General features: G+C 37.9%; 1 protein-coding gene across 2 annotated transcripts in view; it reads right to left on the minus strand.

Annotated features, from left to right (window-relative positions):
* Window positions 1-16,323, minus strand: part of BMP2K (BMP2 inducible kinase) — a 144,550-nt gene that overhangs the window by 19,374 nt on the left and 108,853 nt on the right. Inside the window, exons 12-15 of one of the 2 annotated variants that reach the window (XM_080676115.1) lie at window positions 15,845-15,943; window positions 12,930-13,114; window positions 10,424-10,581; window positions 2,817-2,927 (exon numbers count right to left, since the gene is read on the minus strand). In XM_080676115.1, the coding sequence (XP_080532241.1) occupies window positions 2,817-2,927; window positions 10,424-10,581; window positions 12,930-13,114; window positions 15,845-15,943 (553 nt within the window). The remainder of the gene's footprint in view (window positions 1-2,816; window positions 2,928-10,423; window positions 10,582-12,929; window positions 13,115-15,844; window positions 15,944-16,323) is intronic. The other variant, XM_080676116.1, reaches the window with a different exon arrangement.

Below are 16,323 nucleotides of genomic sequence, written 5' to 3' on the forward strand. Positions count from 1 at the left end.
GGTTCTAGGGGCCACATATACAGTATATAGATATAAATTGTGACATATTTATGCATTTCAGTTCTCTAGTATGTTTTGAAACTTTATTTGCTATTTTTCATATCACTTCATATTATTATTTTAATAATTTCTTAGTGATTTCTTCCTCAGTACTTCAACTGTCTTTTTGTTCTTTTATTTTTCTCTTTTATGGATGCCATGTTCTTTGGATGCTTGTTTAGACCAAGTTAATGGCCTTTTAGGCTTCCTCCACATGACTAGGAGTTCACTTTTTGAATAATAAGAATTATATATGTCACAGAGGGGGCATCAGGATTTTAGAAATGCTTAGGGAGGGCATGGCCAAAAAAAGGTTGGGAACCACTGTTCTAGAGTATGAAAATAAAGCTAATACTGAAATGACTTTCTGTCACAAATAGATCAATATTTCAAGTCACTGAGTACTATGTCTGAGAACTTACAGAAACCATTTAGAGATACCATAATTTTTTTTTTTTAAAGCAGTAACATTTGTATAGCCTGTTGGGAATGTGAGGGAGCACATCTATGAAGATTAACTAAATAGACACAGTAAACTGTCTTCCCGAATTAATAATGTCAGCTCACTCATGAAAAAGATAATTAGAAAACAAGCAGAAAATGACAAGAATATAGACTCTTGTCACTAAATGGCAAAGTGTAAACTATGGACCATGACAGTTACTATGCTATAGTTTCTGGATAACCAAATCTTAACGTTGAAAAGGTGTAACATTGCCTTGATGTGTCCACCAAAAATCCTGAGCACTTATTTCTTTCTTTTAAACAAAAACAAAAACCTAGGGCACAGGTGGTCTCCCAGCCTCCCATCCAAGTAGTAACCAGGAAGACACTGCTTAGCTTTGGAGATAAGGCACCTTCAGCATGGCACAGCCTAACACCCAGGTGTCGGTTCACCTAATTCTTATCTAGGCTTTACATTCATAGTGTTTCTTTTCTTGTTGTTCATTCTTGTGTGTATTTTTTTAAATGGTAGTGATGATTATTACACATGTAACTTGTCTAAGAAATAAAAGGAACAGAACCAAAGAACATGGCTGACAGTTACCTTGAATATACAGGGGTGGGCAAAAGTATCTTTACAGTTGCGAGTACATGAAACACTTAATAAACCTATTGTAATTATCATAACCTGCATGTTTTTTTTCCCATATGAACAACTATAAACCTACTTTTGCCTACCCCTGTATTAAACAAAATCTTTACCTTCTACTGAAGCATGATTTCTCCCAATACATTTCCCTTTTCCAAGAGTAAACTCATTTTTTCCATTATAACCAAACCCACAAAAATCCACTTATGCCAAAGTGAGTTCCTACTCTATCTTAATGTCCTCAACACTGTTAACTGGGTAATTACTTTGAAAATGTTAACCCAATCAAAAAATAGGCAATGGACCTAAATAGATACTTTTCGAAAGAGGACAGAAAAAAGGCCAAGAGACATAGGAAAACATACTCAAAGTCACTATCATCCAAGAGATGCAAAGCAAAAGGACAATGTGGTACCATCTCACACCTGTCAGAATGGCTATTGTCAACAAATCAACAAATGACAAGTGCTGGCGAGGATGCGAAGAAAAAGGAACCCTCGTGCACTGCTAGTGGGAATGCAGACTGGTACAGCCACTGTGGAAAACAGTATGGAGTTTCCTCAAAAAACTAAAAATGGAACTCCCATTTGACCCAGTGATCCCACTTCTAGGAATATATCCCAAGAAACTAGAAACACCAATCAAAAAGGATATATGCACCCTTATGTTCATAGCAGCACAATTCACCATAGCTAAGATTTGAAAACAGCCTAAGTGCCCACCAGCAGATGAGTGGATTAGAAAACTGTGGTACATCTACACAATGGAATACTATGCTGCGGTAAAAAAGGAATTCTTACCATTTGCAACAGCATGTATGGAACTGGAGAGCATTATGCTAAGCGAAATAAGCCAGTCAGAGAAAGATAAATATCACATGATCTCATTCATTTGTGGAATATAATGAACAACATAAACTGATGAACAAAAACAGATCCAGAGACAGAGAAGCATCAATCAGACCATCAAACCTCAGAGGGAAGGTAGGGGAGGGGGGTAAGGGAGAGAGATCAACCAAAAGACTTGTATGCATGCATATAAGCCTAACCAATGGACACAGACACCAGGGGGGTGAGGGCATGAGTCAGGGGGGGGGGGGGGAGGAGGGAAGAGCAATGGGGGGATAAGGACACATATGTAATACCTTAATCAATAAAGAAAATGTTACTACAAATACTTTTAAATAGTGAATAATAATTAAATTATGGATTGAAATCAAAGCAAAAATGTAAGAACAAAAGAGTGGATCATTAATGATTGTGACAAATAGAAAACCTTTTTAAAATGCAGCTGTAAGCACATGTATAAACTGGGAAAATATAGGATTTTTAAGCAAAAGCTAAGCATGAAAATACCTTTTTATATGTTTTCAATATATAAACGACAGATATTTGCATGCATGGATTTTTTTCAACAGTATCCAATAACAAAGGAGAAAGGAAACAATTACGGTTCTATTATGTAAATCCACATTTTCCTATGTTGGCAAAAGCAAAAGCGAATCACCCAATGGAAAGAATGACATTAGGAAGACCAGGATGGCTGAAGATTCAAGTAAGTTTCTATTTTCTGTAACTAACACCTGATTCTTACTTTGGCTTTATATTAATAGTGTTTTGTTCTCAATCTTGTTCTTGTGTATATTCTTTTTAATGAAAGTGATGATGTTACACATGTAACTTGCCTGAGTGAGAAATGAAAGGAACAGAACCAAAAGGATCTTCTGGAGGATGGTTATGTGGAGCAGAAAGTAGTTCTACATTCTTATCTGAGGATGCTCTCTCCTCGAGCCTATCTGCAAAAATAAGATGAAACAAAACAAAAAATAAAATAAAATAAAATAAAAAACGTCTTTAAAAATTTTTAAGTGGTTTACAGTGTAAATAAAAGTGAAAATTAAACAACGGAACAGCATTTTGAAAAATATTACATTCAGAGTTCATTTTTTTAACTATTAGAGGTAATCCTGAGTTTAATAAATTTTTGGTTGCTAAAAGCAAGTTTAACAATGCAATCACAGAGCTAGATTTCACTAAATGCAATTCACCTAGTAATTTGGTTTGGTTTAGTTAAATACCAGTTGTCTTCAACTTGTAACATGCTGGACCTGCACTTAAACCCAGCGTACTAAACACAGACATATTTGGCAGACTTTCTCCATAAATACATATGGAAAAAAACATTGCAAATGGTCTCTCATTCATTAAATAAGTAAATCCTATTTCTCAACAGCAATAAAAAGTAACACTATATTTTATAGTTAATTTCTCATATTGTTTGTAGTTATTAAATCGTTCACATACACACAGGTACCAAGATATAGGTATCTCTCTATTAAATTAAACATCTTAATGACATACTTTATTTATTCACCCAGCAAATACTTCTGTATTGTTTAGATATAGGCACTATTTTAGGCAGTGGGCATGCAACACTAAATAAAACAAAAAAGCAATAAGCAAATGAGAAATATACATGTAGCATGTTAAAAACAAATAAACCTACAGACCAGGGCTGGGGAACTTACAATGCCCATAAAATCATTTGGTCTGGCCCTGCCCAAGGCATTTAGGGTGAGTTAATTAAATATTTGACCAAATTTTTTAAGTTTATAATTTTGTATGGCTGCTGAATGATGTGATACTCAAATTGCTCTTGGCAGAAAAAAGGTTCCCCAGCCCTGCTAGAGAGAAAAATGTAGTGCCGGGGAAAGGGATTAATGGAGATACTGACTGGATGATTCTGGAAAGGGTCCTGAGATTCTGTACTTCAACAGGCTCCCAAGTGAAGAGATAGTACTGGTCAAGGGAGCATCTTCTTCGGAAGGCAAAAGCCCAGCGTCCACATTGTCCTGAATATACTCAGTTACTGCTATGAACAACTAATTCTTTAAATATCTTTATGATAATGGATACAATTACTAACTTTTATGGCTAAAACTAACTGCAAAGTCCACATGGAACTTTAGGTTGCTTAAATTTTTACTTAAATTTTTTTGAAGCACTAATAAATATTTTGTTAAGAAAACACATCTGACAATTGACTTATGCACTAACAAAACTTCCAAAACTTAAGAGCTGTTTTTCAAATCCAATACTGCAATGGATAACAGTAAAATTTTATTTTAGGTTTTCTTTTTCAAGATATTAACTCTGTACTTGATTCAGGAAATCAATAATAAATGCTGATTGGACTATAAAAGTTTTTTTTAAATATTTTGTTGTTCAACACCTATTAAAGTGAAAGTTAGTCTCTGTATATTTCAGTGTGTGTCAACCACCCAAAGTCAATGCAATATGCAGATCACATATCATAGAATCTACACTTGAAACCTATATAATCTTTAATCAACATCACCCCAATAAATTGAATTTAAAAATATTTTTTTAATTTTGAACATTGAGAGAGAGAGAGAGATGTTAGTCTCATAGCATATTTCTGAAAAAAATAAGACTGGAGTTTACGTAACCAAGGGTCTTTAATTTATTGTGGTGAGAAGCCATAAATCAAACCGTAAGAGTGGCCTAAAAATCAGTGAATCATAGGGTACCTGTGGTTACCCATGTTTTCAGGCCGTAAGTGCATTTATAGAATATCTATAAAACCAGAGACTGCTTTGTATCACAGTCCTAGACTCCCCCATCCGTTCATTTCCCAAATTCTGGTGCACAAAAAGTGAGAACAAAGGAAAAGGGATGGGAAGGACAAATGGAGAGACTGTCTCAGAGTGATAACCACAGCATATCATTATCCAAGATCCTTCATTCTTAAAAATCAAGACAAGAGTTCATAGGAACTTAGTCTAAATCAGGACCAAACTTCCTTCCTAAACCATCTGCATCAATCATTGCCAGGATTCCTGTGTAAAATATAGTTACCTGAGACCTACCACAGACCTAATGAACCAGAATATCTAGGAAGGGAGTCTATAGTTTAACATAATCTACAGGTTTATAAACTACTATACCAATGGTTCCGGAATATAAAAATGCCAAGTTACCACTAAGATTCTTTAAATCCTCATACACTGGTGGGTGAATTCATGATAAATGTTCAAATAACACCATATAGTTATGATAAGAGTATAAACATTACCATGTAGGAGAAAACTAATATTTTTTATATAGAGTGTCCTCATAATTAAAAATATGAAGACACTGTTCAATGCAAAGTTCATTTATCCAATTATTTCAAAACAGATATCAGGATAAATTCACTATAAAATGAATCATGTTCTCATTGTTCCACAAAACATAGAATCAATTTTCCCATGAAAGAGTTTTTAAGTAATTTAGATTTTCAAAGTTCACATGATAATCTGGGTCCCAGGACACAAAATACAAAATAAAAACACATATTGTATTAATTATTTTAAATGATCCATTCTTTTATAAATAAAAACTAATGAAGTAGTATGTAGAAATACTTTTCAACTATATACTCACCCCTAAAATTTATTTTAAATTCCATTTCAAATAATTCGTTTTCTTTAACAATAGATTATAATGATCTGATTTATCCTATGTGTCTCCCTGCCAATACCCAAAAAGAAATACTTTGTTTCCTTTTTTAAAATCTTGCTTTTGGGGTCACTCAACATAAATGGTAGCAGAAATGTCAAACAAAAAAGTTGTGGCTAAAACAAAAATTTTAATAAAAAGATGTAAGATTGGTTTTATCAAAGTTTACAAACTTTTCATAGAGCAAAGCTTTTGTTTCATTTGTCCAATATAAGAAACTTACCTCTTCCTGCCTTTCTAACAGAACTGTATTGGTGAATAAAGGCAGTATCTTTTCAAATTTTTTAATTGATACAGATGGCAAAAATACAGGAATTGAAAATCCTAGAATCAAACTATATTCCACAATATCTATCATCAGAAAAAATTCATTACTCTAAATTGTTCAAGCCATTATCTTATTTATTAACCTTTAGGCTGTTCAAGCCATTGGCTCCGGAATATAAAAACCTTTGCCTTGAACAGCCTAAAGGTTAATAAATACGATTTAAAAGTGCAGTCTTCATCTGATACTTTTGAAATTGTTTTAGTATACGTGAAAATTTCTGTTATTCTGCTCTCAAGGAACCGTTATATAAATTAGCTTAAAATGATGAGAGTTAATGTTTTATAACAAACTAATTATATATGCAGATGTTTATGTATTTTTTTCTGTGGCTTCATAGAGAACAAAACAAAACACACATTCAGTAGATTTTGCAAAGTAGCCAGTCTTTAGTTTCTTCTATTCTTTCTTTTAGTTTTGATGTAATTTTAAACAAACAAACAAAAAAAAAAAACAATAAATTCACCATCAACAAAAAAATATTCCATTCCATTACGTATTATTTTTAATTAACATGTAGAGCTACATAGCTATTTGAACAAATGCAAGTTAAACATTTTTCCAAAGCAAACACCTGTATTCTAATTAGCATTTAATGTGTTAAATATTATGACAATTAGATTACTAAAGTTTACATACTAATCTGGATATTTTGGTACAACAGACAATGAAAAATATAATTAATTTTTAAAAATATCACTGAGACCAGCTTTATTAATAATACTTCATTTTGATTTAATGTTGTGGTTTTAATTAGGAACAGATAAAAAATTCTGAAGCATAAATAATATTGTTACACTAAAAGCAAAAGTAAGAAGAATCTGGTTTATTTCACATGTTAAATCCCTTTCTGTTTTCTTAAAGATCACTAAAAAACAGCTTTTGTTTTAATTTTAGTATCTCAAAATATGTGATTTTAACATTACCTGCTGGATAATACACATAACTATTTCCTAAACATCATATGCTTTTAATTTTTTCCTTTTAATAAATAACCATGTATCATTTTAAAAATAAAATGTGAAATAAGAATGTATTAGTGTGAGCAATCATTACATGGTCAATGGTTATATCTTTAAGAAAGTATCTCATAAACCAAATCGAAATTATTTTATAAAGGACTTTGAAAATTGGTGAAAAATGACTACCTGAGGAAAAAAAGATGAATTTGGTATTTCAAATGAATCAATAATTTATTTATTCATTTTTGGAAAGTTGTTAAGTGACAGAGGAACCAACCAGTAATGACCAAACAATCAACTTTCATGACACTAGCTTTTACCAAAACTCTTTTAAGTTTCTGGAAGAGGTCTTTTGCCCATCAGTGTAATTTAAACCTGATCTATCAACTACATCAGTGGTCGGCAAACTCATTAGTCAAGAGAGCCAAATATCAACAGTACAACGATTGAAATTTCTTTTGAGAGCCGAAAACCGACTTCTGCGCATGGGCCACGAAGTTTCAATCGCACTGTAGGTGCGCGCCCACACGTGGTATTTTGTGGAAGAGCCACACTCAAGGGGCCAAAGAGTCGCATGTAGCTCGCGAGCCGCAGTTTGCCAACCACTGAACTAGATCAAATATTAGATACATTTCTGCTTGTGAGTGAAAGGTGCTAGAGATGACTGAATAGTACAGCTAAGTAAAACTTCAGGAAGAAGACTTTCTAAATTACATTCTATATATTCTTGATTTCTTTGTAAACTTTATTAAAACATTTCACCTTTCTTGAACCCCATTATTATGACTATCAATTACTAAGAGAAAAAAAGACATGTTTCTGTATCTCGTTCCTTGCTGTTACCTGTCACTCTTGCTGTTGTGTTTGCTCACAAAGTCCCTTCTAATTTGGTTTTTTGATTGCCAGCTGAGAAACCTGATAATTTAAATATAATTTTCAAATTCTGGTTAAAAGGCAATAACCTCATTAAGTTGGAGCCTAAAGACTTACACAGAAAGTGAGAAAAGGAAAAGTGGCATTTTATCGAGTGCCCAGATTCTTTAAAGACATTTCACATAATTTTCTTGAGAACACTCTGAGTTAAAGCATCATTATATTCAGCTTTTAAATGAGGAAGTGAGACAGCAGTTAAGTTGACTTCATTGAGATTACAACCTAGTTAAACGTCACTGTCAGGGCTCAGAGTTCCTATTTTCTGGTGTTATATGCCAACTTAAGTGCATCAGCCTCTGACAAGGATTTCCATAACTCAGGGACTAACCAGGCAATTTGCCAAATGGATGAGTTACTCCAAGTACAACCTTCACATAAATTTCTTCCTATACTTTTAGTTGGAACTTAACACCTTTCCATAATTAACACTGCAATGAAGTCTAAACTCTCTTTGGCATATGTACGTGTGCACAACTACATATACAAAGTACACACATTATCTGACCTTGAAGTTTGAAAGCAAATAGCTAGCTGGTTAAGAGTTTTACATGCTAATTGCCCAGGTGGCGTAGGTCAGTGGTTGAGCATTGTCAACCTATGAACCAGGAGGTCGAGATTCGATTCCCGGTCGGGGCATATGCCCCCAGTGTGGGGCATGCAGGAGGCAGCCGATCAATGATTCTCTCTCCCCCACCCCCTCTTCCTTCCCCTCTGAAATCAATAAAAAAAAATTTCTTTTTTAAGAATTTTACATGCTACACCAATTTTTATGAAATTCTGTACACATGAATATTTATATTCCATTCTTGCCTATATGAAGTAAATAAAACTTGGATGTCATTACAAATTTTTACAAGGTCAAAATTATGTGAACAGTTTACCCATTCCATAAATTAATTTTTTAAAAGAGTTTTTGCCAAAGGAGTAAAAAAATACTGACTTAACAAACCCTTGGTTACTCTCACAGTAAGAACACATTAAAATAAGTATTTTAATTGTTCCTATTGCTTTAAAAGTAATCCTGTAAATTATAAAGATCTGGTTATCCCTGTGCCTCCCTGCCAACCCCCCCTCAAAAAAAATACTTTGTTTCCTTTTTTTTTTTTTTTTTAATATATTTTATTGATTTTTTACAGAGAGGAAGGGAGAGGGATAGAGTTAGAAACATCAATCAGCTGCCTCTTGCACACCTCCTACTGGGGATGTACCCGCAACCAAGGTACATGCTCCTGACCGGAATCGAACCTGGGACCTTTCAGTCCACAGGCCGACGCTCTATCCACTGAGCCAAACCGGTTAGGGCTGTTTCCTTTTTTAAAAACCTTGCTTTGGGGTCACTCAACATAAATTGTAGGGGAAATGTCAAACAAAAAAGTTGTGGTTAAAAAACAATTTTTAATAAAAAGATGTAAGATTGGTTTTTCCAAAGTTAACAAACTTTTATTAAAGGCTCAGAACTCATTTTATATCTGCATTTAATCATCAATTTAATTTTTGATAATCATATGACCAATATGTAAAATACAAATTCAAATCTGAAACAACTATTCTTACATTAACTCAGGGCATTTAAAATTTTACATAAAATATAGTATACCAATGTGGAACAAAGCATTTCATCTAGTAAATGTTCTCATGAGGCCAGTTACCCAAAATAAATTAGAAACTAGAAACTCTAACAAGGGACCAGTAAGATCTTCTTTTCACATGCAAAAATGGGTAAACACACTTAAATGCACGTGTACACACACACACACACACACACACACACACACACACACACACACACACGCCTGAGAAACCTGAAAATTACATGCACCAGAATTAAGTGTTTTGCTCCAATTTGGCAACCTCCTCAAAACACTCCACAGTTCCCTTTTCCAAAAAAGGAACTCTTCTAAAATATGTATGGCGAGGCTTGACATATTTGTATTAGGTAGTTTAAGAAAAGGCAAAAAGAAAAGGCAATGATTCCAAGTAAAAACATTGAGATATCTGATTTAAAATGAAAAAGAATTTATTTAACTTTTGCCACATCAGGACAACAAAGCAGCCCTTTCATGTTATCACTCATTAAAAGGGCATTACAAAACATTAACATAATGTAGTAGCCCATGTTTTCTTTCAGGCACTTTCAAAGGGCATCTCAGACCCACAATATCTTCTTTTGAATATGCAAAAAACACAAAGCTTCAAAATGATTACTAGTAAAGCAAGATACTAATGTCTCCCTTTTTATTTGAACATTAATTTTCCATGTTTTGGAGATACTCTGAACTTAACATTCAATATACGCAATATATTTTAAGCGTTATAATCAGTGTGTTATCAGTAATCTTGTGTTTAATAGCTACTATCAAGCAACTGAGTTCTAATGCACGCAACATAGTTTGATAGTTCTGTATGTTAAGAGAAGATGGCCTGATTTTTGCCCTCAAATGCACAAAAAGAATTTTCTATTTACCCCCTTAAAGCAGTCTTTGGCCTTGCTGAATAATTATAGAGCTGTTACTTTACTCTGAAGCAAAATAAGCCTTCAAGTGTCCCTTACTTGATCTTAGAAGGTCAAATTCTCTGTCCAACAGTTCTTCTTCTGTTAATTTGGAGAAATTATCCTCTCCGAAAGGATTCCACCCTGACATATCAGGTGGGTTACTGAAGTTCTTCTGATTTGTAATATTTGCAACTGCCTCTTTTTCAACAACTGACCTAGAGTAATAATTAAGAGAAGAAAAAACATTAAAATTGAATTTTTTAAATGCCCTACTTTATACATGCTTACGAAAGCAGATGGCTGTATTGTTATGGAGATGACAGATAAGGGCATCGATTGAGAAAAAGACCAACTGGGATTTTAACAGGCGCTTTAAGGTCACTAGCTGTGTACCCTTGGGTAGGTACCTTAACCTCTCTATGTCTCAGCATCCTTATCTATAAAATAGTCCTTATCTATAAAACAGGAGTAACAGCATATACCTCATAAGAATACTGAGAAGATTAAATGATTTAATATACATAAAGAGAACAGTGTTTGGTAAAAAAATAATATTAAGCATTCAATAAATATTAACTATTATTGTCATAGTAAATAAGCCTTAAAATGAAAATCAGTAGCCATATCAAACTCATCATTCTAAAATCACTATTAAGGTGATTTTATGGCCTTACTGTGAGAAGTCACAATAACTTTCCTCTTAACAGAGGCATTTTCTAAGTAGCTACCAACAAATTATTAACTGCTAAAATTGCTTTATAAATTAGCTAAAACTAGGTAAGGGTTATTTCCTATATAATAAATCTTTCATGATGTTAAAGTATCCATAGTCTGGAGTCTGGGACCAATGGTTCTATGAAAGTTACCAAATATGCCTCTTGGCTTTTAAGAGAAGATGAGAGTCTCAAGACTTCTTAACCTAAGAATATTCCCGGGCACCTCCCTTCAATCCAGCCTGCGAATACAACATAGGAATGAGGCAACATAAAAAAGTTTGTCAAGTTCATTCCTAATTCAGATTCAGATGTTCTAACATTGGTAATGGAGGAACAATCTCTATGTGCTTCTTTTTATTTTTAACTAGAGGCCCGGTGCACGAAATTCGTGCACGGGAGGTGTGTCCCTCGGCCCAGCCTGCACCCTCTCCAATCTGGGACCCCTCGAGGGATGTCCAACTGCCCGTTTAGGCCCGATCCTACCAGATCGGGCCTAAACGGGCAGTTGGACATCCCTCTCACAATCCAGGACTGCTGGCTCCCAACTGCTCGACTGCCTGCCTTCCTGATTGCCCCTAACCGCTTCTGCCTGCCAGCCTGTCACCCCCTAACCACTCCCCTCCCAGCCTGATTGATGCCTAACTGCTCCCCTGCAGGCCTGGTCATCCCTAACTGCCCTCCCCTGCAGGCCTGGTCCCCCACAACTGCTCTCCCTGCAGGCCTGGGTCCCCCCCAAACTGCCCTTCCTGCAGGCCTGGTCGCCCCCAACTTCCCTCCTCTGCCCGCCTGGTCACCCCTAACTGCCCTCCCCTGCAGGCTTGATTGCCCCCCAACTGCCCTTCCTTGCAGGCCTAGTCCCTCCAAACTGCCCTCCCCTGCTGGCCTGATTGCCCACAACTGCCCTCCCTTGCAGGCCTGGTCCCTCCCAACTGCCCTCCTCTGCTGGCCATCTTGTGGTGGTCATCTTGTGTCCACATGGGGGCATCCATCTTGTGTGTTGGAGTGATGGTCAATTTGCATAGTATTCTTTTATTAGATAGGATAGAGGCCTGGTGCACGGTGGGGGCCAACTGGTTTGCCCTGAAGGGTGTCCCCAATCAGGGTGGGGGTTCCCTTGGGGTGTGGGGCGGCCTGGGCGAGGGGCCTGTGGTGGTTTGCAGCCCGGCCACGCCCCTTGGCGACCCAAGTGGAGGCCCTGGTATCTGGGATTTATTTATCTTCTATAATTGAAACTTTGTAGCCTGGAGCGGAGCCAAGCCTTCTGCTTACTCTGTGGCCACAGCCATTTTTGTTGGGATTTATTTATCTTCTATAATTGAAACTTTGTAGCAGAGGCCAAAGCAGACCAGGGGTGCGGGAACTTGGCTTCCTCCATCACCAGGGCCAACCCAAGCCTCCTGCTCTCCAGCTCCGTGGCTGCTGCCATTTTTGTTGGGATTTATTTATCTTCTATAATTGAAACTTTGTAGCCTTGAGTGGAGGCCTGGGCCTGCCAAGGTGTGCGGAAAGCTTAGCTTCCTCCATTGCCCGGGAAACCCAAGCCTCCTGCTTGTTCCGTGGCTGCAGCCATCTTGGTTGGGTTAATTTGCATACTCGCTCCTGAATGGCTGGTGGGCGAGGCTTGTGGGTGTAGCAGAGTGATGGTTAATTTGCATATTACTCTCTTATTAGATAGGACCCTCACCCAAGGATATGTTCATTGATTTTAAAGGGGGGGGAGGGGGGAGTAGGGGGATGCTACAGAAAGATGGGCTCTAAACTAATTCAGGAGCCACTTAAGGACTCCAATCCACAATTACACCTACTTCCACAAGAATTTCCTTAGCATTCACTGGAAAAATACTTGCCTATTGGCACTATAAGAGGAGTCCATTATGGTTCCAACCTGAGCTGGAAGAGATGGAGTATAGGAAACTAAGGCCGGTGAGAACTCTTGAGGGGAGGTAAGATACTCAGATGACGCCTGTTGTTGAGACTGCTGATGTTGAGCTAGCATTTGCTGCTGCAAGAAAGCCTGCTGATACCGCTGCACCTGAAACAAGAAATGCAATTATACAAAACAATGCTCGAGTTCACTAATACACTGTCAGCCCCACACCTGTTTACTATGTTCCTTCTTTTCACATTGGCAACAAAATCAAAAAATTAAAAAGAATTTATATCTGAAGGAGCAATTTGCTACTAGAAAAATACAGCACAATGAAATAAATCTAGTTAAGAAATTATAAAGGTAGGCTAATTGGAAGGATTCAAAAATTATCCTTTAAATATCTATAGTAATAAAAGCCTAGGCGGTCCTCACGCACGACATCGCCACAAGATGGCAGCACGCACAGTGAAGGCAGGGCCCAGCGGCCGCTTCGTGTGGTGAGGCTTTGGGATCCGACGGCTCTGCGCCACACAGAGGACGCCAGTCCCAGCGTCTCTGCCATCTCACGCAGAGGAGGCGGGTCCCGGTAAAGGAGGCAGATCGCGGCAGGGGAGGGCAGTTAGGAGCAATTGGGCTGGCAGGGGAGGGCAGTTGGGGGCGATCAGGCCAACAAGGGAGGGCAGTTGGGGGTGATCAGGCCGGCAGGGGAGTGGTTAGGGGGCGATCAGGCTGGGAGGCAGAAGCGGTTAGGGGCAATCAGGCAGGCAGGCAGGCGAGCGGTTAGGAGCCAGCAGTCCCAGATTGTGAGAGGGATGTCTGACTGCAAGTTATCCCCCGAGGGGTCCAAGATTGGAGAGGGTGCAAGCCGGGCTGAGGGACACCCCCTCCCTGTGCATGAATTTCGTACACCGGGCCTCTAGTTTTAAGATAATAGAGTAGGTTAGTCCTTATGATATGGTGGTTGCTGTAAAAAAGATCAAACTATCCTCTGAAACAAACATAATTTTCTTCAAGTGATATTTGCCAAATGAAAGCGACATAGGACAAAAAGATCATGGGTAACAGACCCATTTTCCTTATACTATGAGATAAACAAAAAATACTATCAGTTAGTTACAAAGTGCCAAATTCAGGTGCTATAGTTCAGCCCACTTTAAAGCTGCTTTAGAATACATGACTGGCTTTGAGTCAGAGAAAGACAAGAATCACATGATCTCACTTATATGTGGTATCTAAAGAATAAAATAAACGGATGATAAACTAAACTAAATAAAATAAAACAGGACCAGAGGCATGAGTAAATGGAACAAACTGACATATCTCAGAAGGGAGGAAGACAGGGGAGGATGGGAAGAGATCAACCAAAGAATATATATACATATATACATAGCCCATGGACACAGACAATAATGTGGTGAAGGCCTGCGAGGAGGAGAGGAACAGGAATAGGGTGGAGGGAGGCAAAGGTTGGGGGTGGGCAGGGAAATGGGTAACATCCCTAAAAGAGTCAACAATAACAACAAAAAAGTAGAATAGCTATTACCAGGAGCTGAGGGGAGGGGAGAAAGAGCAGCTTCTGTTTAATGGATACAGAGTTTCAATTTGGGATGACAGGAAAGTTCCTGAGATGGAGAGCACAATAATGTGAATGTATTTAAATGCCATTGAATTGTATACTCAAAAGGGGATAAAATGGTAAATGTGATGTTATATACACTGAGTGCCCAGATTATCAGATTATTATGATCTCTGAATGCATAATAATCTGGCCACTCAGTGTGTGTGTGTGTGTGTGTGTGTGTGTGTGTGTGTGTGTGTGTGTATTAGAGGCCCGGTGCATGAATTCGTGCATGGGTGGGGTCCGGCCAGTCTGGCCAGGGGGAGGGGACATGGGCTGTTAGCCGGCCTGCCTGCTGGTCGAACTCCTGGTCGAGGGGGCAATTTGCATATTAGCCTTTTATTATATAGGATATACACTGAGTGGCCAGATTATTATGCGTTCAGAGATCATAATAATCTGGCCACTCAGTGTATATTTTATCACAATAAAAAACAAAAGCTATCACAGTTGTCCTGCTTTAAAAAAAAAAAAAAAGAATGTATTACTTCTTTGGTAAAATTATGTGTAATTAGCCCAGCTGGTGTGCTCAATGGTTGAGTGCCGACACAGGAACCAAGAGGTCATGGTCTGATTCCCAGTCAGGTCACATGCCCGGATTCTGGGGTGTGTGTAGGAGGCAGCCAATCAATTATGCTTCTCTCTCATCAATGTTTCTATCTCTCTATTTCCTTTTTCCTCTCTCTCTAAAAATCAATTTTATATAGATGTACATAGAGATATATACAAGTACTAGCAGCCCAGTGCACGAATTCGTGCACCAGTGGGGTCCCTCGGCCTGGCCTGCGGGATCAGGCCGAAACCGGTTCTCTGATATCCCCTACGAGGTCCCAGATTGCGAGAGCGCGCAAGCCAGGCCGAGGGACCCCACCGGTGCACAATTGGGGCCGGGGAGGCCCGTGGGAAGGTGGCCAGCCAGGGAGGGACTGCGGGAGGGCTCCAGGACATGTTCAGCCCATCTCACTCAGTCCCGATCAACCAGACCCCAACAACAAGCTAACCTACCGGTCGGAGTGTCTGCCCCCTGGTGGTCAGTGCACATCATAGCGAACGGTTGAGCAGCCTTAGCATATCATTAGCATATTACGCTTTAATTGGTTGAACGGCCAACCGGTCAACCAGACACTTAGCATATTAGGCTTTTATTATATAGGATGTACAATTAACTAACTTGAATTGATTTTGAAATAATTAAATTCTGAATAATGCCACTCACACTGTGAATTCCAACAGCATATTCAGAGAGAAATCTCTAGAAATTATGTAACACTTACCATTGCAGGATACTGTGGTACAGAAGGCTGTGGCTGATATACTGAGTGCATTAAAAACTGTTGCTGCAGTATCTGTTGTTGCTGCATTGCATGTTGATACTACAATGAGAAAAGTAAACAAGTTCACCAATATTACTCATGCCTTTTTTGTGCCATAGTCTTTCTTTTTACATGCTGATTGTACCATAACAATGACTTGGGTACTCAGGAGTCCAAACACCAATGTAAAATAGCTATAGTCAGTAACTACAACTTATATATGTTTATTGGAAATGGCTTCATAATTATCAATGAAACATAATGGATTCAACCAAAACCATTTCCAGCACTTTAAGGATTTTGAGAAGAAACCTAAACATATTTACCAGTTGATGAAGACTCTGAAGTTACTTGTGTCCAGAACTCATTATATTCAACTGGAGACCTCGTGCACTGGGTGGTGGGGGGGTGGGGTGTCCCTCAGCCCAGCCTGCACTCTC

The sequence above is a fragment of the Plecotus auritus genome (assembly GCF_963455305.1).
Source record: "Plecotus auritus genome assembly, chromosome: 1".
Taxonomy (NCBI): Eukaryota; Metazoa; Chordata; class Mammalia; order Chiroptera; family Vespertilionidae; genus Plecotus; species Plecotus auritus.